Here is a 25,632-nt window from a genome sequence, read left to right as displayed (position 1 = left end):
TTATCTTACGCCTTACTTACTTTTGAACCTTGTACATAACAGAAGAATCCCCCGGTGGTAAAATATCCTCGATAAACGCACCCATAAAATGCTATCCTCTTGAAAACCCCAGCGTCAGGCCGAAGCATACGTTTATGATCAGTCCCCCAACAATTGCCATTTTCTGACGCTTGTTAAACAGACCGTCCTGCGTCATTAGCAAGAAACTCGCCACGCCAAGCACAAACCCGACAACCAGTCCTATCAGCAGATCTGCGTTGTGTTTGTAATTGGCGATACCCACGCCCACCATTTGCGACGTATCATCGTTGGCCCCAGTCTCCATCCACTGTTCTTCTAGCTGGCGGATATCTGGGGCGCCATCTGAAGTTCGCGTGAGACTTTCCAAGTCGCCGTAGGTGCTTTGAAAACGCTGTCGCAGAAGCTCGATTTCCTCATCACTGAACCCAACGGACCGCAACCGATCGAACCCTATGGCTTGAGTGGTGACCCCTTCGGCATTTGGCTGAGTTTCGTCCAGCGAATCTTCATTAGCGGCCTCTTCGGGTGTCATTTCCTGACCCACCATGCATTGCACATAGAAAACAGGTTCCTCGTTGCTTTCAAAATACCGTCTCAGTTGCAAATCAGTGTGTCCGGTCAAAAAGCGACCGTTTCTGATAAACCTGAGACGCTTGTTATGTGTGTAGCGGCCTCGCAGCTGTCTACACATGCGTCTCAACCACGGAACCGTTACCGTTTGCAAATCAACATTACTCACGTTCAAGGGCAGATCTTCCATTTCTTCCAACGCAAAACGAACCACTACGGTCCGATCTTGAACAGCATGGCTGGCCAACACTTCTGCAGCTACCATTGGTGATCCCTGGTAACTTTACTTATAAATTCGATATTCTACCATTTAAACGTTTTGATATATATAATAGTAGATGCCCTTCTTAATTTCAAACTGTTCATGCTCCAGGAACCACCTTAATCCGGGTAACCTCTGAATCAGTAAAAGTATAAAAAGCGTAAGAAATTCAAATCCATGACACTTTTTCACCAGTTCTTGTTCGTTTTTAAAAAACCAATAATCGTGCGGATTATACAAACCAGGACTATAAAACCGTGTTGCTAGTATGCCCTCTTCGGAGATCATGGCGTAATCCTAGCGTCAAGTCCATCGGAGAGATCATCTCGTTCATCTCAGCGCTCTTTTGTGAGTCGGTTGCAATTCCTTCTGGATGCGCAAAAAACGATTTGCAAGGGCCGGTAGAACGTACAGACAAGTGTATTTGAGGGTGTAGTTTTTGTTCTTGTCTTAAACGGCAGCATTTACAGACTAGTGTAGTGAGTGTGTCGAGATTCATATTTTTTCTCTCTTTCTGTGTTATACGCTTTCTAGCTAAGTTACATTTACTATTCTTGTACGATACTGCTGCCAATGGTACGTTCTGGCTGACTAGACCTTCCTCAACGGCTGTAGTGGAAATCTCTGAAAAAGTCCATCATACCGGTGAACACCACCAACAGAATACCTCCACCGGGTCCCAGTCTTAACACTTTGGGTACGAAACCCTTGTATAGAGCACCAAACCCTTCTTCCTTGTAAATGGTCAGCAGCGATGGCCACGACCAGTTGTACTTACGAGCTTCGCCAGCGACAATGGCGGTGTTTTGAACACGAGACTTGACCACATCGAACGGTGTACTTAGCATAGAACCGATAGTACCACCTATGGTACCTGCGATAAGATCATTACCGGTCTGCTGGGATTTGCTCTGCGCCTGGGGCAAAAGCGTACGCACCTGGAAAATGACACCAAAATAACCGGCGTTCCAGACACCGTGACGCCAAAGGGTCGATTCTAAACCGTTGTACATAGCCAACACACCCTCGTTGGCGATAATCTTGCGCACAACGTCGATGGGGCCATTGTAGCTGGAGCTCACGTCTTGAAGTCTGATTTTGACCAGTTCGAATGGCACCACGACAAACGCTTCACAACATCCGGCAGATGCACCGCTCAGCACGCTGAGCGATTGCGTAAGTTTTTCCACGCCAAATTCACGCTTGTATAGTTTTTGAAATTCGTCGTTGCATGCAAACTTGGTGGCTCTTTTGGGCGCTTCCATGAGCACAGGCGACGAGATTCCCTTGTACAGACGCGAGGCACCTTCACGGGCCACAATTTGCTTCAAACAGTCCAAAACTCCGTTGTAAACAGGTCCAGATCCTCCTTTCACCTGTAGTTGCATTCTGGTCTTCACCACGTCTAGTGGATACATCACCAGGATCTCTGAGATCCCGGCCACCGCACCGGCAGCGAACTGGTATCTAAATGGCAATGGGAGAGCGTCAGTCATTGGTATTTAGGATAAAGTAGCTGGATTTTTTTTCTTCAACTTCTTGTCACTGGGCAATGTCAAAAGCTCTTATTATAGAGGAATTGATAAAGGCCTTGAAATAAACGTTGACAAGCAAAAACAACGAAAGAAACAGCTCTTTTCAGTTGAAATAAGTAAGCTTTAATTTCCTGATATTCGGATCGGACGCTTCTTATTTATCAATTATTCAAGAATCGATTCAAGATCTTTCTCGAGTCAGTTTTTGTTTGTATTTCTCATCGATTTTATACGTTGTGAGCTACTATTATCATAAGCACTGGCGATTTTTTCAGTCCCGCGCTTCAAGAAGGTCCCGTCTGATTATCAAGGCTTTCCGAGCTGTGAAAGTGTGTGTGTGTGTCACTGTGGGCCAGCTGGGTATTTGCACGGGAATTTTGCAAGATAGTAGAGACAGAAAGAAGAGAATCACATGAGAGGACGGACGAACCGATGACAATGGGTTTTGAGAGGGTTCGGTAGGGGAAATGGAGTGTCCGAAAGGCTGTCTTGGGGTTTGAAAAGTGGTCGATTGGGGTGTTCAAAAGGGTAGTAGGAGAGAGAGAGGGAAAGGTGGGTGTAGGAGCGTCATCTGATAAATAAAATGACAGTTATAGTATAAAACGATAAGGTTTCAAAATATACGGATAGTTTCAATTTTTGATATGGCAGTCAGCACGTCAGATAGTCAAAAGTTGTAGATTGTAATGATTTGAAGCTGGAGAAACATTCGTTTTGTTGCGAGTAAAAGGGAAAAGTTTGAATATTGGGTTTATCGTGATAAGTCACGTGACTACGAGATTGGCGACAGAAAACACCTAAAGTGACAAAACGAAATCAAATCATCGAGTCACCAAAACAAAACGAGTGCATTTGAACTTAAGGAACTACTTTTTGTTGTCAATGAAAACCATTTTATCTATTCGTGATGAATCCCTGACGTGTTGAGATATCAAGGCCCTTGAAAGTTTTATTCATTCCAGTTTCTGAAAAACTTATCCTCTGCTGTTGTGATTGGCCCATTGCATATCTAGGTTCTGACGTCCGATCTACGACGTACAAATTTACACATTTGAGAAGAATTGCGCTATGAATTGAGGTCCCATCGGCTTTGCAACTTTGTCGCGGCCGCGCATCACGTGACACTTGCGACTCAAAACGATCGTACGACCGATTTCCAAACCTTTTGAAAACAACTGCCCAGCCCTTCTTTCAGCTCTAGTATCATAACCACCTGGGTCGTACTATCCAGAGCCTTCTGAGAGCTCACAATGTGAAGGCCCAGAACTCACGCTCTCGAAACGTCGTGGACTGCTATCGCCAACCTTTTCCGACGGTCAATCAATACCTAAGAATACCATACACAGATTGATCACCATAAGCCCTTCGTGACAGAAATTACAAGCGATCGGAATGTCTTTAACGTGACTCTCTTATATACTGTTTCTCATATCACTATATACTAATATGTCATTCTCACCGAAATCATTTTCTTTCGTAAAGAACACCGCATTTTTGCAACGCAAACCGATCAAAGCTCACAAAATTTCTTATTTAAGGTCAGTTCCAATGTCCTTAAACCCCAATCACACCATTTTCTTGCATTCAAATCCTCTTTTCTGCTCAAGCTTCAAACTACACATTTCAGAGCTCAAAATAATAGACATTTTACTCTTAAACTCGTCATAATGGTACCAAATCTAGATACAAGCGTCTAATTGAAACTCGCAGTATTATATATCTCTCTTCAGTGTGTCTTTTCAAACTGTCACTTATTCACAACTGACAAACTCGTGCATGACGATTGAAATACCTGTAAAATTTTAGATAGGCGATGAGATGCGATGAGATGCGATGAGATGAGCTGAAGATCAAGAAACTTCACAAGACTTCAGAACTCTCAGGGCCTTTTTCATCCCTTACCATTGGTATCACAACATAATGTCTGATATTACGAATAGGCCATCTGATTCTGATCGTTTCAGAGGCAGCGGTGGGAAATACGACCGTTCGTCTTCGAAAACCAAAAGACAGAATGGATATAACGCCAAGGTCAAGGATAAGAAGCTGAAAGCAGGTTTAAAAAGAATTGATCAGCAATATAAAGATGCAGTATCTGAGGCAGTAGCTACGGAATACCTGCTACCCGAAAGTAGTGGGTTTTTGGAGGCAGAAAATGAAATGGAAAAAACGTTCAAAGTCAAGCAGGACGAGATTCGCGGTGCAGTGGATTCAAGTACCGCTAATAAGGCATTGGATTTGAAACTGCGAGAATTTGGGCCTTATTCACTCAATTACTCTCGTAACGGTACCCATCTTTTGATTTGTGGGCGCAAGGGCCATGTGGCTTCCATGGACTGGCGTAAAGGACAGCTGCGAGCTGAATTGAATCTGAACGAAACTTGTAACGCTGCTACCTACCTGCAAAATGAGCAGTTCTTTGCCGTGGCTCAAAAAAAATACACTTTTATTTACGACCATGAAGGTGTAGAATTGCATAGACTCAAACAGCACATCGAGGTCAAACATATGGAGTTTTTGCCGTACCACTACTTGCTGGCTACAGCAGGAGAAACTGGCTGGCTCAAATACCAGGATGTTACTACAGGACAGCTGCAGGCTGAACTAAGAACCAAATTGGGACCCACAACTGCGATGGCCCAAAATCCCTGGAATGCAGTAATCAATTTGGGTCATAGCAACGGAACTGTAACGATGTGGGCCCCCAACATGCCCACGCCGTTGGCTAGACTCTTGTCTGCTCGTGGTCCAGTCACTGGCGTCGCCGTCGACCGTCAAGGCCGCTACATGGCGACGACAGGTGCCGACAAATCCATGAAAATCTGGGATATCAGAACCTTCCGTCAATTGCATACCATAGAAAACCTACCTACACCTGGGTCTGGCGTTACTATCTCTGATACAGGACTACTTGCTCTTTCTAGAGGTCCTCATGTTACGCTTTGGAAGGATGCATTTAGGTCAAGCAAGCTTGCAAGACCATTTTTCGGTTCTAGCGGCCAAGTTGAACGCAATACGCCCTACATGACCAGTATATTTCCTGGAAATAGGGTCACCAACATGCAGTTTGTACCATTCGAGGACCTTCTAGGTGTCGGGCATCAAGATGGTGTGCGTAATCTAATAATACCTGGTGCTGGTGAGGCCAACTACGATGCTTTGGAGTTGAATCCATTTGAAACCGCAAAGCAAAGACAGGAACAGGAAGTGAGAACTTTGTTGAATAAACTGCCTGCTGACTCGATTGCTTTGGATCCAAATGTTATTGGTGCTGTCGATAAACGTGCTTCTGCAGCACGACTCAATGCTAAAGATTTAGCTCTAGTCACAGATCAAAAAGCTAACGAATCTAAAACTAACCAAGATATACCACAAGCGGACCCTAGCGTTAAGGGCAAAAACTCAGGGCTGCGATCATTTTTGCGGAAAAAGACTCGAAATGTTGTGGACGAAAGAAAACTAAGAGTTAATGCTCTTTTGAGTAAAGAGAAAGAGGCCCGTCAACGTAACGAGAAGGTTAAAAGAGGTGAGATTGAGGAAGGACACACAGATCTTGTCAGTGAAGCATTAAGTAGATTTGGTTGAAGCATGAAGAATTAGTGGGAAGAAATAGAGAGCTACATACAAAACTTTATTCGTGCAAGCATTTTACAAAAGAATCAAGTACTATTTGAATGTAAATTTTATGTTATTATGCTTTCTTTATATGCTCATGAGTGACTATCATTGAAGTTTGGAGAACTCTAATTCTTCTTCTACCTTGAATGGCGTAGGTAATGGAGCGTCAACATCCTTTTTCTGCTTCGCAGTCTTAATCAACTCGACTAGTTCATTTGGGTTCTTGTCAACCACAACAACAATACCGTTGCTGCCTTTGAATTTACGAACTGGAACAAATCTGTCATCTTTCGAAAAGGCAATGTACTTCAGCTGTTGTGGGACAACGCGTGAGGCGTTTTCAATTTTGTAGGCTTTGTTGACATACTTGATCTTGAAAGGAGCGTCTTCCTTCGTCTCTGTGTCTACTTTACGAGATTCCTCGTTTGATTCCGGTTTAGCCTCAGCTAGAGGTTCCTTCTTGACTTTTTCCTCTGTTACTTCCTTGCTATCCTTCTTACTTTTCTTGGCTCTCGCCTTGGCCTTTGCAGTCGTCGATAGAACAGCAGTTGCTACTTTTTCCACATTTTTATCAATGTTCTCCTCAAACATAGGAGGATATTCGAAAACATCAGGTTTTGTGTGGCACAAGAAATCGAAGCGCGGGATGCTTAAGTCTTGTCCGCGAACGCCGATAATGCTTGTGGGGCTGAAGGAAAGTGACAAAAAATGTGCCATGGGGAACCAGTACCACAATTGCGAGAACATAGCAAGTCCGATTACCGCCTTAGTGTCTAAGGTGCCCATTTCTACATTCTCCAACTGGATAGTAGAGTTACGGCCACCAGCATTCATAATACCCTGCGCAACACAAGCACCGAACTTGGCAAGTCCCTCTTGGTGCTTGTTGGAGATTACGTTCAAGAAAAGATCATTGATCTCCTTCACCTTTGGATTCGTTTTCTCCGTTTGTTGAACGAATACCAAGGACAAAGCAATCATAGCCGCTTGGCGCACAAAATCAACTGGATCTCTAGTCAAAGGTAGAAGCAAATCGACTGCAGCCTGTAAACCTCTTCCAGCACATGCAATACCTAACGCAAACGCCGTACCACAACGAACATGTGCATTGTGAGATTCGGCTAACAACTCTACAAGTCTTGGAACAGTAGTGTAGTCACGAATCAACACAAATCCCAAGGCAATAACTGCAGCCCTTCTAACATCATCGTTAGAGTCCGAAACAGCGACATGAAGTAGTTTCTTAATTGCTTTGTTGCTACCAGTACCTGCGTATGCAAGAGCTATTGTGTATGCACCACCATAACGGAGCAAGCTGTTTTCGTGTTCAATCATGCTCTTGATTATGTCGTCTGCCATTTCTTTCTTACCATAATTGATGGCAGCTAGACCAACGGCTAAACCACGAGAAATATTTCCATGCTGGGTCTCTTGGGCATAGGTGAACATATCTTGAATAGAATTTCTACTGCCACTTCCCAACATGACAAGCCCCATTCCCAGAGCAGCGGCCTCCCCTGAATGAGCCGAGTCATTGTACAAGACCTCTTTCAGAGCCTCGTAAAGCTCGCTGCTGGAAGAGCCCATTCCAGCAAGCCCAATACCCAACGAAGCCCCATGAAGCAAGACGTCAACGTCTTCATCTCCCACAGATGAGCTGTTATCAACCACATGCGATTTGAGGTAGTCAATAATTTCGGTGCCATATCCAGCATATATGAGACCCAGACCATATAAGGACCCTCCTTTGATGTAGCGAGAAGCCGCTCTGCTACCGGGTAGATAAGGCTCCATGATTCTCTTACCATCCGTAAGGTTACCCTTGTGGATAACACCTAGAGAGGCGGTTGCTGTGAACTTTGCCCAATTCTGAGCTTTTCCTAACCAGGGGAGATTGGACCTGATGAAAGAATCATCGGTTGTGCCTGCATGCATAAATCCGTTGGAAACGCTCACAGCGGTGTGGAACAGAGAAAACTTACCGTCCATGGAAGATTTGGTCTTGTTCAACAGGCCTAAATCGATATTTTTGTTTCTGAATAGAAATGTATTGTAATAGTCGCATGTCGGTATCCCAGATAAGATGCCCAAGAGTTTTGGATCGTAACCCTCGTCTCTCATAGAGCCAACCAGACCGTTAAGTAGTCCCTGGGACGCCGAAGAAACAAGATCGAAAGCAATTTGATATGAAATTTCGGGCGCTTCCTCTCGTGAGAGCTTGAAAAAAAGCACTTTACCCAAATTAAGGTCATTCAGCGTAACGATGATTTTGGAAAGCGTGGAATAATCTGGTGATTTCATGGACATCAGGATGTTGAACAATTTTTGTAATAGATCGGTTCTGAATGGCGTGCTGTTCACAGTAGTTGATGCTGCACTCAAAACGTATGTGATGAGTTTCAAGGCGTTTTGTTCCGAATCTTCAGCCGCACGCGTTACCAAAACCTTTTCGACAACGTCTGAACGGTAACTGTCTATGGCGATTCCCAAAGCGAGCTTGAATTCCCCGCTTTCCACGCACTTTTGTAGCATTTTTTCAAAAACGGATGTGAGCTGTGGTTCGATGGGTTTCTGGTTTTTGCGGTGTTCGTTATTGTACGATGCGGCACGAATATACATGTCAATGCTCTGTGACACTATAGTTTCGACAAACTGTGATTTCTCGTCAACATCGAAGTATTCGTCAGCGGCAAGTGCAAATTTCACGGCAGACTCGTATTCTCCAAGGTTGTAGTACACTTTTGCTGCGACTATCGCAGCCAGCTTACGGTTCTCAAAGGCATTGTCATCATATAAAGCCTCAATCCGCGAGATTTCGTTCGAGACTTCAGACCAAAGTTGGTCCACAATCTGGTTGATCGATTCTAAAGCATATGTTTGAGCGACTTGATCGTCTTCTTTCAACAAGGCCAAAAGCGGCGCGGCCGTCACAACTGACATCTGCTCTATTTATCCAGTCTCGAGCACACAGTAGGTATTGACCACTGGTCGTTAAGCAGGGAATAAGGATGTTGAACTAGGACATGAAGTACTTAGTTTAAATACCCTAGCTTATTTGCCACCGTCTTTTTGAATTACAAGACATTCGTACGTAAGTACATCTGAGAGGTGACATAATAGATAAAAGTGATAAAAACGATTTTAGACCGGTATGGCTGTAGGAGGATCAAGCTACAACTTGTGAGTACGATTGATGTCAAGTGTTTAGGATGCTGTTATTGTTCCTGATGTGTTTGTATGATATTCGCGGGACGTCGTTGTAAACATATGTAATATTTGGTTTATATTCAACTTAATATAGCAGTCTGATGGAGATCTTGTACTCGGTGCCATTTAGCTGGTCGTAGATTTGCTTGATATCGCTTTGATCGACGGAAGAGATATCGGCCATCAGATAGGCAATGTCGCCTTGAGAGTCTGAATACTGCTTCTCGATGTTGTGATTGGACAAAATGTTGTTGACGGTTTTCAAAACACCAGGAACGTTGTGATGGGTGTACAGAACACGGACCACGTTTTCCTGGTCGAGGTCCAGACCCCTCAGAGCAACTTCTGGGAAGTTCACAGACCCGACAGAGCAACCTTCGTTGATGTATTTGGTCAAACTGGAGGCGACCTCGATACCGATCGCACTTTGGGCCTCCTCGGTGGAACCACCAATGTGAGGTGTCAAGATGACATTAGGCAGCGACACCAGCTCGGAAACCCAGCTGTTGAGCTCATCGTTGAAGGCGCCGGCACCGTTCTTGGCAGGTTCGTTGGGGTAGACGTCCAGCGCAGTACCAGCGATCTTGCCGGCCTTGATGGCTTCAACCAAAGCTGGAATATCGATGACAGTACCTCTCGAGGCGTTGATCACGTACGAACCGTCTTTCATCGCGGCGAATTGTGGCGCAGATAGCAAGTTCTTGGTTTCTGCAGTGGCAGGAACGTGGCACGTGACAAAGTCCGATTTGTTTAGTAGTTCATCCAAAGTGGAAACCTGTTTGGCACTTCCCAAGGCCATAATGGTAACCACGTCGTAGTACAAGACGCGCATACCAAAGGATTCGGCAAGCACCGATAATTGAGAACCGATGTGGCCGTATCCAATGATCCCCAGCGTCTTACCTCTAACTTCCCAGCACTTCTTGGAGACTTTGTTCCACGTTCCGGTGTGCATTTCGATGGATCTGTCACCGAGCTGTCTGGCCAGAGTGACAACCTCAGCGATGACAAGCTCTGCGACGGATCTGGAGTTGGAGAAGGGCGAGTTGAAGACGGAGACACCCAGCTTGGCGGCGTAGTTCAGGTCGACCTGGTTGGTCCCGATGCAGAAACAGCCGATGACAACCAGGTTTTTGGCGTGTTTGAGGATCTTTTCGCTCAATCTGGTCTTGGATCTGATACCAATGGCGTGCACGTCCTTGATCTTCTCAATAAGCTCTTCTTCGGGGAGCGACGCTTTGTGGTACTCCACCTGGTAGCCCTGGCCGTCGAAGATCTCTACTGCGGTCTGATTAACATTTTCCAGCAGTAGAATTTTGATGTCACCTGTCGAAAAAGGTTTTAGGGCCTTAGTCTGCTTTGAGAGACCTACACGACCTGGGATCGAGCTCATGAAAGACTGTGTTGGCGAGGTCGAAACTTCGCCGGGCGAGCCACCCAAGTTGACCGCTCTTTGGAACGACGATTGCAAATTGTTGATTTGCTGAGGTGCGGACATTGGGCGTTGATGTGTGTGAGTGTGTATAAGACGGCAGAACTAACCTCTAGACTATCAAAAGTTCTACACTAATGAGTATCTAAAAGAAGCTTGAAACGAATTGAGTTAAAGTGTCTCAATCAGTACCTTGATAACCAAAAATTCGGCTCTGAGTTGTTCTCTTTCTCTTTATATTTCCCACAATTTCACGAGTTATGTTCATCGCTTAGTTATAATTTTCCAATTTTCCAATTTTCCAATTAATTTTTCAATTATGTCATTATACTCATAGTAATTCAGTCATCCAACTCAACTAGTCATGCTGTGGATAAAAAAATAATGATGACTGTGGTGGTGTTTCGTACAGCTGCGACGCCAAAAGCCCATTTGGAAAATTATAGTGCATGTGATATGATATTTGGTCGCGGTTAGGGGTGGCCAAACCGCTTGAGTCTGGAACTCTAACTATGCTACAGATGTCAAGACAATAGAATTGGAATTGAGTGGGTTTGATAAGAATGCATATGGTTTGTAGGGAAAATACGTATGTTTAGGGCTTCCAACATCGTAGGTTTTTTTTGGCTATCGTCTGACATTTCCTTCACGTTTCCCATGTGACTTAAAAAGTTCGACATCACGTATGACGAAAACGACATGCACAAAAAAGATAATTACATACGAATATATATGAAGGTTTTCGGGTATTACATAATCAAATGGAAAAGGAGTCAAAAAGATATCATCATTATTGACGAGACACCAGAAAATGTTCGTGGAGTATGATTTGACTTCTTATTCTTTGATCACGTGGTCACCGTTACTGTCCTTTACTAGTATACCGGCTTTCACAAGATTATCGAACATGTCCTGAGGAATCCAGCCCTGGGTAGCGGCAAATGGACTCTTAATCAGTTTTTCGTGGAATGCATTCAGATCTGTTGCATGCGATTTGACATGATCCTCGGCGAACTCCAGTGGGAACTTGGCGCTGGCAACAAGCTCATTTTTCGCAAAAACTTCCCACAATTCTCGCAATTGGATGAGACTCTCGTCGATTAGTAGGTATTCTGCGTCTTTCTTGCGTTCCACACTCACCACGTAGGGTGTTCTCAAAAGTTTGACAGGTGGAGCTACCGCAGAAATCAAAGCTTTTGAATTTTTATTCAAAGCAGATTCCCACAAGTGCTGGTTGCGTGTGCGTTTGTACATGAACTGGTACTGTGCTTTTTCAGCGTCCGACAGATCTTTGTAGCCCTCAACGTCCTCTTCGAGGTTGTAGATCTTAGGTCCATCGTAGGCAACAAACTGTGGGGAGTTCTGTAGGAGGAACGGTTTGATGGTTGTGCCCTCAAAATCATACAAGTAGGCCTGGTCGCTGTCTTTTTCATTCAGAATCACATTCATCGGATCCAAATCTGGCTGATACAGACGTGGTTTCAAAAGTTCGGCAAGGTTGGGAATCACACTCGACTTGATGTTGAAAAGCGAGTCAGAAATTTTTGCCAGGCTTTCAAAAGCACGAATTTGGCCTCTTAAAAGTGCCTCGTCCACAGGGGCGGGCGATGCGTCGGCCTGTTGAAGAGCCAACCTGGCTTTCGCATTTTCAGCTTCCAGTCGGCCCAGGTCTCTTATCATGTCCAGAGGTTTATCACTAGGCCAAGGACCAACGTATTTCTTGAGCTCTTCCTCAGGCAATGCGGACTTTTTCCTCCAGTAACACCTTTCCACGGAAGGTCCAATTCTCCATCTGTTGGCCAAAGAGGCATTTGTTTCGCCATTGTAAGCTAAATCCTCGTTTCCCGAGACGTCTTTGGCAAAATATAGACTGCCAAATTGGTTGAAAGTAACGCTCAAAAGCTTGCTTTGGAATTGCGACAATGGTTCAATGACCTTATTCAACTTCACCACATGAGATTTACCGTCCTCTGCGTCGACCTCCAAAGGCGCCCAGTCACGCATCAAAAGCTTCCCTTCGATGTACTCTTGCAGTATGAATGGCTGTCTGACCGGATTTAAAGAATTGGCACCATAACTGTAGACCTTGGGAACATTTAGCCCTAATTTGAGTTGAGCAAAATCGATAGTTGCAACTTCACTCTTTAGCCTTTGAGATATAGCATATTCGCTGTCAATAGGGTACGGTATTCTGAGCACAAAAGACTTATTGGCATTGGTGTCCACTTTGTAGATCCGATGGTGCTTTCCTTCGTGAATGCTAGCCATCGCTGTGATTTTCAAAGCCTCGTTGGGATTCAAAGTTCCTATTTCACTAATACTGAGGTTATGAGGTAGAGAAACCGTAAGATTACGGTTATACAACGGTGGTGTTATTTCACCTTTTTCTTTAGACTCTTTTGTTTTCTCCAGTTCTTTAGATTGTGCATATAGCCCAGAAATGATGTCTGAAAGGCCCTCGATGGAAAAACGAGTCGTTCTCTTCTCCTTTTCAACACGATCGTTTTTGAGCCATGTGCCCCAAGAGTACTTGAAGAAGACGTCGCGCTGAGGATCATTGTCATCGGAAAGTTGAGTGTAAGTTTCAGAAGGTTGATTGGAAATCCGGCGGATACCAGAGACTCTAAGAGCAGAAGTACCCAGCGCTAACGCTGGCTTTCGGATTTGACGCAGCAATGCAATATTACACCGCAACATGACTGTGTGTTGTCCTCCCGAGCTTTGCCTTTTTCAATAGTTTGAACATCAGAGTTGAATCTAACTTTTTGATGTTTCTCTGAATATAAACCTCGAACGCATTATATAGCCCACAATACCAGAAGACCGAAAAGTAGCTGTTCTGCTGTTGAAAAACAAACAACGATGAGCCTGAATCAGACAGAAATATGAGCAGGCTTATAAGAGAGTACTAAGTTAAAATATTATCTAACCTGGGAGGTGCTGAACATTACTTAACAAACAAAAAAACTGATCTAACCTTTTCATGCAAACTCCCTCTTGAAGGCTTCCCAGCACCCCAGTGAACAATCACTGCAGTGAGCTGCCGGTACACCTTGATATATTTTTTTTTCTTTTTGACCCTTAGCCGGAGAAGTGCTCATGCAAAGCGTAGTTTTGGAAAAGTCCAGCCTTCCCAGGAAACTTCATTATTAATCGCGATCATTTTCCACCGACACCAAAACTGGTGGCAGAGCTTTGACGTCGCCCAAATACGAAAAGTCATCGCCGTTGGTGCTTTGGTTACTGTTAGTTTCGCTGCCTGCCACTGCTACAATGGGCTTGGATCCCTCTTTTGTCTCGTCACTGTTGCGTTGGCCGTAATCGGTTTGGGATCGCTCTGTACGATCTAGAAGCGACTCCGCAGAGGACGTGTACTGCAAGGGAGCTGATTTGTAGTTGAGCAGTCTCATTTTCTCCTTTAGCGTCATTGGGGCGCCTGTCGAAAAGTCTGAATTTGAGATGGCCTCCATTGAGTCCTCCGCGTAACACGACGAGGATTTCGGATTTGGCAAATGCGATACTGTTCCACCCGGTTGTTGTTGTAGCTGCTGCTTGACGTGATTCTTATTTTTTGAAATGCTCGGCGGGGCCATGGAGTTGAGCAAGTTCAACGAGTATTGTGGGATGCCATGACGATGGATATTTCTGCCCTCTATACCATCTTTGGTCGCTACCATCGAAAGAGAAGACGTCATTGAAGATCTGGAAAGCGGACGCGAGATCACAGAGCCCTGTACTTCATCATTGGGGTCATAATCCAAAACTGCTTTGATAGACGAATCTTCGCCAGCAGATAAGTTATAAAGTGATATCGCGGAGGAAACATCTTGCGTGCTTCCAGAAAATACCGATGAATTCTCCATTAGTTCTACTTTGGGCGAAGTTATCAAGATATTACGGGGTAGTGGAGTGACGAGACGTTGGTCTAGGTCTTGATCGTCTCGCTCGATCTGTTAAATCTGGGGTAGTCTTCATTGGTGATCTAGATTTTCCTTCATTTTCAAGTGAGAGAGAATGAGGGGAGAATGCTCACATCACTACAAACGTCTGTGTCATCTGTGGGAACGGCGACAGCGATCAAAATCTCGAAGATCAATGTTAATGGACGCCAACTTTCTAGTGTGTTCGATTTTGCTCTAATACAGCAGTTTATTGTTTTGTCAAACGAAGCAGTTTCTAGTGTTTGATTTGAGTTGAATTTTTGCCGGATCCTGAAAAGACCGGAGGTGCTTACGAACTCGAGTATAACTTTCCATGAGAGCAGTAGCGTCTGATGAAGTGGCAATTTTTAGGTATTCTTGCAATGTTCGTTTGTTTTGAGTTGAAACGACCTAGCTATCGCTTTGCTTGATAGATTTTGGCTGAAACTCACATCATCATGCCACATAGAGAGAGTGCCTGTCCTGTTCCATCAGCTAGACTTCATACAATTAACAAAGGGGAATGACGAAGCTCATATGTTTCCAGGCTTTCTAGCTTAGGATGAAGTAAACCTGCTGAAAGATCAATTGTTATCACCATTTACTATTCTGTTACAGCTCGATGAATTGTGGTTCTCACGTTCTCGGAGAGCTCCAAACGTCACATCATGGATTCAAAACTTAACTATATCCAGATCCTGAGCGACACGCTCGCTTCGCATGGTTTGGGGTCGTACATTCATGGCATGTATGTACCACATACTATGTAGTGATTCACTACTACAGTAATATTAATCACCTTAAACGAAATACTATATTGGCTGGTTTAAGAGCGCTTGGCGGCTAAATGTTCATTCTTCTTCCACTACCACATAAGCAAGAGAACAGACCACAAACAACCGTTCGGGTACATAATCATATATAAAGTTCTATTTAGTGGCAGATCCTACAGGAACCCTCAGTTCTGCTATGTCAACTTTCCAACAAACCAAGCCCACAACTGTCAACAGAACGACAACAACGACTGGTATAACATGTGAACAGTCTCAGAAACTTGTTCAAACAATGCTAACCATGTCATTTGGATGTCTTGCCTTTCTAAGAGGGCTCTTCCCCGACGAGAACTTCGCGGATCGAAGATTCGTCCCGGAAAAGGTGCGAAAGGATTTTGACAAGGATAGCAGCTTTGCCAAGTCTAGTTCAATCAAGATTAAGACCCTAGTACGTGGTAAAACAACGGAGGCGGATCTGTTTCTGGACTGGTTGGAAAAGGGGGTCTTCCAGTCTATTAGGTATAAGTATTTGAGAGGTCTGAGTCTGGGTGTTTTCGCACAGGAAGATGCGCCAACTGAGCTGATTGAAGATTATCTTTTCAGTTTTAGCTACGGCAGTGATGGACAGGTTTTCCTCAGTGTGAATGGAGAAGATGAATCTGTCTCGCTTTTGGATTCTCGGAAAGTGGTACAACAACTAATGAGGCGATTTATTATCATCACCCAATCGCTTGAACCGCTTCCTGAAAAACGGTTTCTTTCAATGCGATTGTTATTCAACGAAACAGCCCCAACCGATTATCAGCCGCAGCTTTTCAAAGACGTTAGCCGGGAAAAACCTGCAACCGTTCAAGTACCTCTTTCAACGGACCTTGACACATATTCAGTTGGTTCCCTCGATACGAAATTTCACAGGTAAGTTGCTCTTCAGACTCCTACAGTAATAAGCATATTGTGTGAAGCACGTACTAACAATCTTCAAAGAGTTGCTCTCAAAGTCCTCTCGATTGTCGAAACTGGGGAAGAAACAGCAAGAACCACAACTAGAAATGTTGATCCGTTCAGCTTGATCGAAAATGTCGATGGTTCAGATGACTGTCGTGATAGTATAGGCCAGACAATTGAAGGTCAGAGTCAGACAAGTCGTTACCTTCAAGAACTCCTCTCATCTCAATCAGAGAGTGTTGCACAAACTCAGCACCTCGTTGAAATCGGAGCGGATCATGATTGTCAATGCGAAACGCCATTCCCGCGAATTGGCACTCAAAGTCTTACTTGCAATACTTGCAAAAGAAAGCTCCACAAAGTCTGTTATGGAAACATACCTCATGGCACCATTAGTAGGTGTCTTTCCTGTTTGAATACTAATAACGTCATCGATTTTACGACGATCTCTTTTAAAGTGTTGATGATGCTCAGGAGAATCTACAGGTTTATGATCAAAAAGCCCAAGCTTCCAAGTAAAGTCTCAGAGCTCTATAGGGTTCTGGCAGGCGATCAGCCCGGCTCAGAAGTCATTGACAGCATAAATTTAGCCCTTTCGATAATGTTTTCTGACGACGTATTAGTCTTAGAGAAAGAAAGACGGAAGCAATCCAGAGGAACACAATATTTGAGGTCATCCGATTACATTTATGTGGACCACAATGACATTATGGTCAAGGGTCTTGGCGAGCTTCCAACAGAGTCTCGAGTGGTGTGGACGTTTGTATTTAACTCCCCCAATGCGCAATCTGCCTATACTAGTGTAATCTTCGAGGAGCTTGAATCTTTACAATGCGCTTTACAGAGGGTCGAAAGGTCTCTTGCAATGATTGCTCGGCTCCAACATTCTGCCGCCCAAGTTTCAGCGCTCCGAAATTCAGCAGGCTCGTCCCTAGAATTCTGTTCACTGAGAATAGATGATGACACTCAGAATACTTTAGAATCGAGCAAAAGAAGCCACCAGAGCCTTACCTCAGATTTCGAAAATACAGCCGATGGGGAAAGCTTCCATCTCACGAAAATCAGAAAAATAAGTGCTTCGAAGAAAACTTTGAGGAGCGTGTGGTGAAGCTGCTTTAGTTTGTTTATCTCAAACTGGACCTTCTAAGCACACTCCGCCCATCCACCTTTCGCTTCATCATTTGTGGAGGTAACGCTGTTCCTCTGAAGAAAAATCAAAAGCTTCCTGAATACAGTTAATTTAAAGGCTTGCTCTGTTCTTCTATATAGCTTTAGCCACTTGCAACGTTCAAGAGCGATCCGGAGCTGGCTTGTAACACAACCTCATTAGTTTGATACCATGCTGAATGCTTCGAGGTTAGTTAATGCTCTTCCTTCGAGGGCGTTGTGTGCCTTTATGTCGAAGAGAACTGTTTCTAGTGCATCGCAACTAAGATCTCAAACGCGGTTCTGTAATCGTTCGCGGCCCATTCTCAGCACTGGCCAGCCCTTGTTTGAGACTAGACCAGAGCTTTTACGACCCGGTGAGCTCACTCCTGGAATAACGGCCTTGGAGTACTTTGAAAGAAGAGCGAAACTGGCGGCTCACCTCCCGGCTAAAAGTTGCGCAATTATAGCCGGAGCACAGGTCAAATATGCATCAGGCCCGGTTTTCTATCCATTCCAGCAAAACAACGACTTATTCTATCTCACAGGGTGGAATGAACCAGACTCTGTGATGATTTTAGAAAAACCTACAAGCAATATCGAAGATGTTGTGTTCCATCTCATCGTTCCACCAAAGGACACATTTTCTGAACAATGGGAAGGGGAAAGAACTGGAGCCGAAGGGGCATGCGAGATATTTAACGCAGATGAATCAACAGATACCCGGCAGTCGTCGGTCTATATCACGAAGATCATAAACCGAAACGAGAACATTTACTTCGACAAACCTCAAGACAAAATCAATTCTAGCGCAGAAGCCTTTTTTGGTTCATTCTTCTCTATATCCCACTCACCTGCTTCTGCTGACACCATCACTAGTGTCATCAAAAACTCCGGCAAGAAGCACGTACGCAAGTTGAAATCCATAATCGCTGACCTACGATCCATCAAATCACCTGCTGAAATAAGGATCATGAGGAGAGCGGGACAAATATCTGGAAGGGCGTTCAACCAAGCGTATGCCAAAAGATTTCGCAACGAAAGAACGCTACAATCATTTCTGGACTACAAATTCGTTGCTGGAGGCTGTGATAAATCTGCATATATCCCCGTTGTTGCTAGTGGGTCCAATGCGCTTTGTATTCATTATACCCGCAATGACGATATCTTGTACGACGATGAAATGGTGCTTGTTGATGCTTCAGGCTCATTGGGAGGTTATAGCTCTGACATTTCCAGAACGTGGCCGGTCAGTGGGAAATTTTCTGCCGCCCAGAAAGATTTGTACGAAGCCGTTTTGAACGTCCAAAGAAAATGTATCAGTCTCTGCAGTGCCTCCAACATGTATTCTCTGAATGACATTCATGAGAAAAGCATCACATTTTTCAAAGAAGAACTCAAAAACGTCGGCGTTCCTTCTTACCAAAACTTCGACGTTTCCAGGATATACCCTCACTATATTGGTCATAATCTGGGGCTTGATGTTCACGATGTTCCCCAAATTTCACGTTTTGCACCTCTCCGCGCTGGTCAAGTAATTACCATTGAGCCAGGTATCTACATACCTGATGATCAAAAATACCCTTCCTACTTCAGAAACATAGGAATTAGAATCGAGGATGACATAGCTATTGGGACCGATGGGCACACAAATTTAACAGTTGAAGCTGCTAAAGAAGTCATCGATATCGAAAATATTGCACAACACGGTGTTAGCACTGTTATCGAGGAAGACGAAGTCTCTCCGCTTAAAAATGTAAACTGAAAACAACCGGGCTCTAACATTTTTGCTGTATATAAAGTTTTGGGAGTAATTGCAAATGCATATATCCTGTAATTCAAGATGAGCGATCATTCTCACCATCAGAAATATAATTATCAGCCTCGTCTTCGAACAGATTTATTTGGGGACTTTTGCTACGCTGTTCACCAATACTGTTATCCTTCATGAAGTCTTGTACCTCGCTCCTCAGATTTTCGTTTCTAACCTTGAGTAAGTCAAGTTTGTCTTGTAAAAGCTGTCCAGAATGGAACAAGTCTTTGGCAAGATTTTGTACATCGTATCTTTCCTGGGACTGTACCAAGAGGCCTTTGACGACAAAATTTAGCTCCAACTCTTCGATGAGCATTACAATTTCATCATGTACTATATCCTGCTTGATGCATAGCGTCTTGGAGAGATATGGAATCTCAATAACGTTCGAAATCCTGAGATAAAAGAGGTAAATTTTGTCCCGAAGAGTTCTCTGGGCCGCAGGCCATTTCTGAGCGATAAAGAAACTCGAGGCATAGACGGGATCTAGAGCGCTCCATTCTTGAAGAAACTTACAATAGCTTGTATCAATCAGAAGCTTCAGCCATCTTGTCAAAGGTCCTGCCACTTGGTAGAAGACTTCCAGATCCTCCAATTGAGCAACGTCCTCGTAATTATCCAGCGGTATTGCGACTATTAGGGAGATAGAAATTATGGTCACTAGCTCGCTGTGTGTACAGAAGGGATCAAGATTCTCATCTTTCAATTGTTCCATAACGACAGGATACTCTTCAATCACAGTTAGAAAGCATTTCAGACAGTCCAAAAAACGGCCCTGAAGGTAGTATGCAACACAAAGAAGCAGTCTTGTGGTTATGTGGGATTTTTCATCCATAAGGGTGTAGTTACGGTTTTGAGATTCAGCGAACGCATTGAGCCTGTTGCAAAGTTCATCTATAGGCTTCCACTTCCGACAAAAAATAAGGACCTGAACTATGAGTTCAAGTTTTCTCGAAAACCCTAACTGCGCGTCATTTTCCAAGATCGCCAGTGCCTCAGTATAATCATGGGCGATTAGTCTGGTAACCACTATTTCCTCCGTAGTCGTTGTTTTTGAAATCGAAAAAGACTGTTGTGACAATCTGGTGACTGCCCCATTCTGATTATGCAGTGACGCAAGGTACTCCGATGCCTTTTTCGCCAGATGATCATCTTGACGATTGAAAGCTGCTCTTTCGACCAAAACTGCTCCACAGAAAGGTGATGAATTCATGATACTGTATAACTCATGGACACTGGACTTCAATAGGCTTTGGGCTTTTCAACCTGACGGATTCATGAGCTTAGCTTAGATAGCGCTACTTGGTCTCATCGGAAGTCTGTTGTCTAAAATTCAAGAAATCTTTCAACTTTAGTATAAAAATACCAAGCTCATCGCATCGAATTTAAGCAAGAGTTTCCTCCCATTTCAGTAGAAAAGCCTAGGAACATGAACCAGGGCAGCTTCAGGATAGGTACCAGACAATTTCACGTATCCTGCTCACTATTTGGGTCGCAACTTAGAAACAAACTAAAGCATTTTGAGAGACAGAACAAAGTTATAAGACGGACACCGGTGGAACAAGAAAGAGAGGCTGCAAGACAACGATTGAAGCTCAGGAAACTGAACAAAACAGCGTATTCCAAACAGCATGCGGAACATATTCTGAAAAACAAATACAAAGTATCCGATGCTTCTCTGACTGCGTCTACTTTGGGGCCAACAAGCAGTTCTGATGTTCAATTTCTGAAGCTAGCCCATGACAAAAGGATGCAGTTCACTATTCTGGGAATAACAGGCGAACAATTGCGAGATTCGAAACTGGTGGCTGGCGATGTCTCAAAATTTCTGGCTCGAGGACAGTTGGAAAAAGCTGTGTTTTTGGCACGATTAGCGAAAAGCCGTGGAATAGTGGGGATGAACAAGATCATGGAACATTTTTGTCGAAAGCTGCAGGACGGGAAGTCTGCGATCGATTTATACATTTGGAGAAAAAAGTGGGGTATACCGCCCAATGAGTTTACAGCAACGATATTGTTAGATGGACTGGCAAAATCAAGAGAGCCATTGGCTGATAAACAAGCGCAGCGGGTGTTGAAGATTTCAATGCAACTGATTGACAATAATTCCATGAATCTCATCGAGTTCAACGCAGCTTTGAATGCATTGCTCAATAGCAGAGATCAGGAGTGTGTGTTCCAACTTTTTGACGCAAGACCGAAGGGCTTGGTAAGCGACGCCATTACCTATACTACGTTGCTTCGAAGTGCGGCTAAGATCAGCAGCGACGATTTGTGTTTACAAAGAGTCGACGCAATTATGGCTACTGTACCCAAGCGATTCTTGGACGCGCAGCTTATGCATGACTATTGTCGAGTTTGGCATTGTCGCTCCGATAAGAAACTGTCGTCCGTTGCTGCATCAGCAATTTTCAAGTATTTTGAGCTCGAAAACATTTCTTTCGAAAGCACAATTGCAAGTGGTGTTACCTTGCCCGACTTGCAGTACTGGGATGTGCGTAAAAGGTTCAAGGCTAATGGATTCGTGATAGAGCTTTTGCTGGATAACTTCGTCAAGAATGGGAATTATGTGCTCGCGTGGAAGAACTATCAAGAGTTGGTCGTTCAAAAACCGCACTTACTAACACCTCCTGCGTTCGAGAAGGTGATCAGAATCGTAACTGCCGGATTTCCCAATAAATGCAGTTCAATGGCATTACAGGTTTTCGAACAGTTGGAAACGCGTCACAAATTCAACAAGGCCAGCATGTTTTTGGTTTATAAAGCTTTTGAAAGACAAGCAGGTAGAAAATTTACGAATGAAAACCCTTCCAAAGCCAGTGAATTGGTCCACAATCTGTTCGAGTTTGCCACAAAATACGAAGCACATTCATCTAGCAAAGCCCTGGATTGGAGGGCGTGGATGTTTTGTTGGAATGTTGTCAGGAAGGCTAACGAGAAGCGAATACTCGACAAGCAGACATCTCAATGGATTGTGAATCAATACATCGATACTATACTGTCAGGGCAAATGAGGTTGGGCAATGTGAGCAAAGAAGATTTCGCAGGGCTGAGACATGTCAACATCGAAAGTGTCAGATTTTTAGGAACAGTCGCAGATATGTTCAAGAATTCCCAGCAATCAGTTGAGCCTGTGGAAGAAGGAATAGAGCGGGAAAACTTTCTGTACAGGAGGCTTCTCTTCAGACTGAAAGATAGAATTTTGGAGTATGTTGCTATCTTAGAAGGAAAAACGGGTGTTCCCGAAAGTGTGGAAGAGTCTTTGAGGCAAACTGCTCACAAATTAAAAGCTACTAGGATACCTGTCGCTATCAAAGAAGCTCCAGAGTCAGGAATTTTGATGCGACAGGAACACAGTCTATAGAAAATGGGATAATAGCGAATTAATAAAAATCAGTAATGATGTTATGTACAAGGTAGGATACTGTGGAGTTATTTCAGTTGAAAAACGACTTCATGTTTTTCAACCAGCTGATGTATTCCTTGTTCTCCTTAAATTCGGAATAGGTACCTATGAAAGAGGCCAGTTCCTCATTTATACCTCTGCTTTCCAGGTACACCTCTAGAGATTCCTGCAATTCTTCGTCGAGATTCGAGAAGGGAGGACCATGGTACACAAGTTCACGCTTAACCTCTGCATCCGCAGACTCATCCAACGCAGCCTTCGCTTTTGCGTAGGGAGTGACGCTGTCAATGAAAAACGTGCCTTCTTGTAAGTTCATGAGCAGCTCGAAGGACGCGGCAGATTGGTCTGCGTCTTTGACAACAACGACGTTAACGTTTGCAAAATTGTCCGAAACTCCGTCAAAGTCTTCTTCCTCGGATTGTGCAGCCATTTCGTTGTCCAAACCGGAGCTTTCTAGAGGCAAGTTAGCGACCTGGGCAATATCGAAGAAAACATGGACAGATTCACCTCTTGCGGTCTGGCGGACAATTTCAGACATGTTTCTACCCTCTGAAGTCACGGCAGAAAATCCGGTCTTGTCGAAAAAAGTTTGCAACGATTCTGGTAGGGCATGTGCGTCCTCTTCAAGTTCCAATGCTATTTCGCCATCAAGGACTTGGCTTATTTTTTGACATTGTTTGTTGAAAGGGACAGCAGATACATGGAAAGATCTGGCAACAGAGTTCAATCTGGGTTGTCTGGCCAAGCGCACTGCGAAGCTAGGCTGGCGGACAGTGCGGCAAGCAAGGGCGCTGGAACGGGTTAATAGGCGAGAGAGCATTATGAAGTTGTAAACAAAGAGAAATAGGCCCTTTCTGTCTTGCTAAAGGTTTAGGATGGCAGGGTGGAGAGATGGGCTAGTCGAAGAGATGAGCTTTGAGATGGTTAATTTGAGTAACTGGTATGAATAATTTCGGCATTCGATTACGTAATCCTCCGCTTATGAGTACTTAAGTACTCGGTGTGTTCGCATTCGTCCAAAATGCCATAAAGAGGTAACCCTTCGTAGTGTAGCGGTCGTGAAGCACTAAACTGTCTTAGGATCGATTCTTTCCTGGGACGTCAAAAATATATCGAAAAACAGATAAATCATGAAAAATCCTGGAAATTAGAATTTTGAAAATAGACAGGAACAAAATAACACATCTTGCGGCTTCCAGTAGCTCAAACGCCTATAATGGGCAGGAAACCTTTTCGTTTTTTACAATTTTTTATGGCAAACATCGGACTTGTAAATTTTACATGTGTCATATACGTTCAAAATGATCGCGGTTTCAGTTCAAGTTCCCGTAATTACCGGTAAATCAAGTGAAGAATGATGTCTTGATCTCCTTCTACACTTCATGAAACAAGAGATAGAAGACACAACAGTGCCTTGATTTCGCAGAGACGGTTTACGATGGGAGACACGCCGGTGTCACTCATGAAAATTCCTTGATGCTTTACGAAGAGCGCTTTCGAACGGGGCTTCCAATCGCAAATAGGTTTTCAAACAAATAAGCTATTCTGGCGCCAATTATGACAAGGGGCAAGTAAAGTGACACGCGAAACATTCCCACAAGTTGGTACTTTTACGTCGAGCAAGTTGCATTACGCTTGCAGCTCGTACCCTGGCAACAGGCAATCTGTGGTAAATACGTGTGGGTGACAACCTAGAAAAGCTCCTATATGGTGGGGATTTGTATGCGTATTGCCACCTCCACTTTTTTTTTGGACCGTCCAAGTCCGAGGTTTCTCGGGAGCAGGAAACAAGAAGGAAAATAGATCTTAACGCCGGACACTTTTTCGGCCAATACGTCACTTCTCGTCACTTCTCGTCACTAGCCGTTCGTTGTGCTTTTTTGTTTTTTTTTTGGGCCAGAACTACTTCGCTGGACATTGCAGACATCGACATCAGCTTCTTTGGTTTTGGGCCCAAAAATAGTAGCCTAGCGCTACCTCTTGAACAGCAACCTGCACCTCTTCCTGCAAGGGCGTGGATTCCAACATGCAATGGCCCCTACTCCGAATGAGTTGTGGCAGCATCACCGTCCCAACCCATGACCATTACTAACTGTGACTTCGGATGATATAGGTTCGGGTAAACTTGTAGGTGAATTTTTTTTTTTCGCCTCGCGAACAGATGGCCTTACGGGGCTAGAAACCCTCCCAGGAAAAAAGAAGAAGCATGCCGAACACAACTACGCTAGCACTGCAATGCACGGTGTAATGATCATTAAAGATCAATCCTAGCCATCGGGCTAGGGGTTCTGGACCTCTTACTAATGCTAGAGGCCAGATTCCATCTGTTCGCACGTGACTTATCTCATATTCTTTTTTCCTATGTGAGTATTCTGTTTTTGGTTACGCATAGACACCACGACTGCCAAGCCAGGGCTCCCACGTAGCATTTGGGAAAAGTCTTACTTTTGCGCGGTGTTGTTGCGGTCAACACAAGTCAGCAGCGATCTAAGGAAATCAAGCCCGGAAAAAAAATTCAAGAACTCTTAAAAAAACTTAGGTGGTTGGTCGGTTTTTATCTTGATTGACTGAGTTTGTGTTTCTCAACCGCTAGATACTCTCTGTCAAGCTTTCAAAGCCCACTCAGTTTGCTCCGGCACTTCACCGTCACGAGCAAAGCTCTGGGAAAACAGAAGCCATTGTTCGACACTCTCCGTTTGACGTGACTTTCAACTTGCTCGAGGCCAGGATCAAAAAATCACGTTGTGAAAAACGACACGCATTGGCATACACACAATTTTATTACACCCACGCTCATCTCCAATACAGAGTTGCTGAACACAGCAACGCATTTGCTAGGATTACCGTGGAGGCATTTGTTGTTTGGTTTGTTGTGTCTCATCGGCTTACATTTGCTCACATCCTGCACTTGTTTTAGCCGTTGAAAGATCCTATCTCTACTGGCCGTTGAGATTGCTAATTTCTTTTTGTCAAGCTTGTCGTTT

General features: G+C 44.1%; 12 protein-coding genes across 12 annotated transcripts; 4 read left to right on the top strand and 8 right to left on the bottom strand.

Moving 5' to 3' along the window:
- Positions 1–91: 91 nt before the first annotated feature.
- DSC3 (LALA0S01e03092g1_1) lies at positions 92–856 on the bottom strand (the record flags this gene model as incomplete). Its single annotated transcript, XM_022774229.1, has 1 exon — positions 92–856. One exon carries the CDS (start codon positions 854–856, stop codon positions 92–94), a length of 765 nt encoding a protein of 254 aa, XP_022626347.1.
- A 599-nt stretch (positions 857–1,455) lies between these two features.
- ODC2 (LALA0S01e03070g1_1) lies at positions 1,456–2,349 on the bottom strand (the record flags this gene model as incomplete). The annotated part of the gene is made up of 1 exon (XM_022774228.1): positions 1,456–2,349. One exon carries the CDS (start codon positions 2,347–2,349, stop codon positions 1,456–1,458), a length of 894 nt encoding a protein of 297 aa, XP_022626346.1.
- A 1,959-nt stretch (positions 2,350–4,308) lies between these two features.
- On the top strand, positions 4,309–5,973 carry UTP7 (LALA0S01e03048g1_1; the record flags this gene model as incomplete). Its single annotated transcript, XM_022774227.1, has 1 exon — positions 4,309–5,973. The coding sequence occupies one exon, from the start codon at positions 4,309–4,311 to the stop codon at positions 5,971–5,973; it is 1,665 nt and encodes a 554-aa protein (XP_022626345.1).
- Positions 5,974–6,111: 138 nt separating this feature from the next.
- On the bottom strand, positions 6,112–8,946 carry RPN2 (LALA0S01e03026g1_1; the record flags this gene model as incomplete). The annotated part of the gene is made up of 1 exon (XM_022774226.1): positions 6,112–8,946. One exon carries the CDS (start codon positions 8,944–8,946, stop codon positions 6,112–6,114), a length of 2,835 nt encoding a protein of 944 aa, XP_022626344.1.
- Positions 8,947–9,298: 352 nt separating this feature from the next.
- On the bottom strand, positions 9,299–10,711 carry LALA0_S01e03004g (LALA0S01e03004g1_1; the record flags this gene model as incomplete). Its single annotated transcript, XM_022774225.1, has 1 exon — positions 9,299–10,711. One exon carries the CDS (start codon positions 10,709–10,711, stop codon positions 9,299–9,301), a length of 1,413 nt encoding a protein of 470 aa, XP_022626343.1.
- A 771-nt stretch (positions 10,712–11,482) lies between these two features.
- Positions 11,483–13,342, bottom strand: AIM9 (LALA0S01e02982g1_1; the record flags this gene model as incomplete). The annotated part of the gene is made up of 1 exon (XM_022774224.1): positions 11,483–13,342. The coding sequence occupies one exon, from the start codon at positions 13,340–13,342 to the stop codon at positions 11,483–11,485; it is 1,860 nt and encodes a 619-aa protein (XP_022626342.1).
- A 452-nt stretch (positions 13,343–13,794) lies between these two features.
- Positions 13,795–14,508, bottom strand: LALA0_S01e02960g (LALA0S01e02960g1_1; the record flags this gene model as incomplete). Its single annotated transcript, XM_022774223.1, has 1 exon — positions 13,795–14,508. The coding sequence occupies one exon, from the start codon at positions 14,506–14,508 to the stop codon at positions 13,795–13,797; it is 714 nt and encodes a 237-aa protein (XP_022626341.1).
- Positions 14,509–15,534: 1,026 nt separating this feature from the next.
- Positions 15,535–17,391, top strand: HOP1 (LALA0S01e02938g1_1; the record flags this gene model as incomplete). Its single annotated transcript, XM_022774222.1, has 2 exons — positions 15,535–16,253; positions 16,323–17,391. The coding sequence occupies 2 exons, from the start codon at positions 15,535–15,537 to the stop codon at positions 17,389–17,391; spliced, it is 1,788 nt and encodes a 595-aa protein (XP_022626340.1).
- Positions 17,392–17,622: 231 nt separating this feature from the next.
- ICP55 (LALA0S01e02916g1_1) lies at positions 17,623–19,194 on the top strand (the record flags this gene model as incomplete). Its single annotated transcript, XM_022774220.1, has 1 exon — positions 17,623–19,194. One exon carries the CDS (start codon positions 17,623–17,625, stop codon positions 19,192–19,194), a length of 1,572 nt encoding a protein of 523 aa, XP_022626339.1.
- Positions 19,195–19,267: 73 nt separating this feature from the next.
- On the bottom strand, positions 19,268–20,455 carry PCI8 (LALA0S01e02894g1_1; the record flags this gene model as incomplete). Its single annotated transcript, XM_022774219.1, has 1 exon — positions 19,268–20,455. The coding sequence occupies one exon, from the start codon at positions 20,453–20,455 to the stop codon at positions 19,268–19,270; it is 1,188 nt and encodes a 395-aa protein (XP_022626338.1).
- A 216-nt stretch (positions 20,456–20,671) lies between these two features.
- On the top strand, positions 20,672–22,606 carry MRX1 (LALA0S01e02872g1_1; the record flags this gene model as incomplete). The annotated part of the gene is made up of 1 exon (XM_022774218.1): positions 20,672–22,606. One exon carries the CDS (start codon positions 20,672–20,674, stop codon positions 22,604–22,606), a length of 1,935 nt encoding a protein of 644 aa, XP_022626337.1.
- A 73-nt stretch (positions 22,607–22,679) lies between these two features.
- On the bottom strand, positions 22,680–23,468 carry MAM33 (LALA0S01e02850g1_1; the record flags this gene model as incomplete). The annotated part of the gene is made up of 1 exon (XM_022774217.1): positions 22,680–23,468. One exon carries the CDS (start codon positions 23,466–23,468, stop codon positions 22,680–22,682), a length of 789 nt encoding a protein of 262 aa, XP_022626336.1.
- Between the last annotated feature and the right edge of the window lie 2,164 nt (positions 23,469–25,632).

The sequence above is a fragment of the Lachancea lanzarotensis genome, scaffold LALA0S01, assembly GCF_000938715.1.
Source record: "Lachancea lanzarotensis genome assembly LALA0, scaffold LALA0S01, whole genome shotgun sequence".
NCBI lineage: Eukaryota > Fungi > Ascomycota > Saccharomycetes > Saccharomycetales > Saccharomycetaceae > Lachancea > Lachancea lanzarotensis.
Note: the sequence above shows the minus strand (reverse complement) of the source record. Positions and strands in the feature narration are given on the sequence as shown.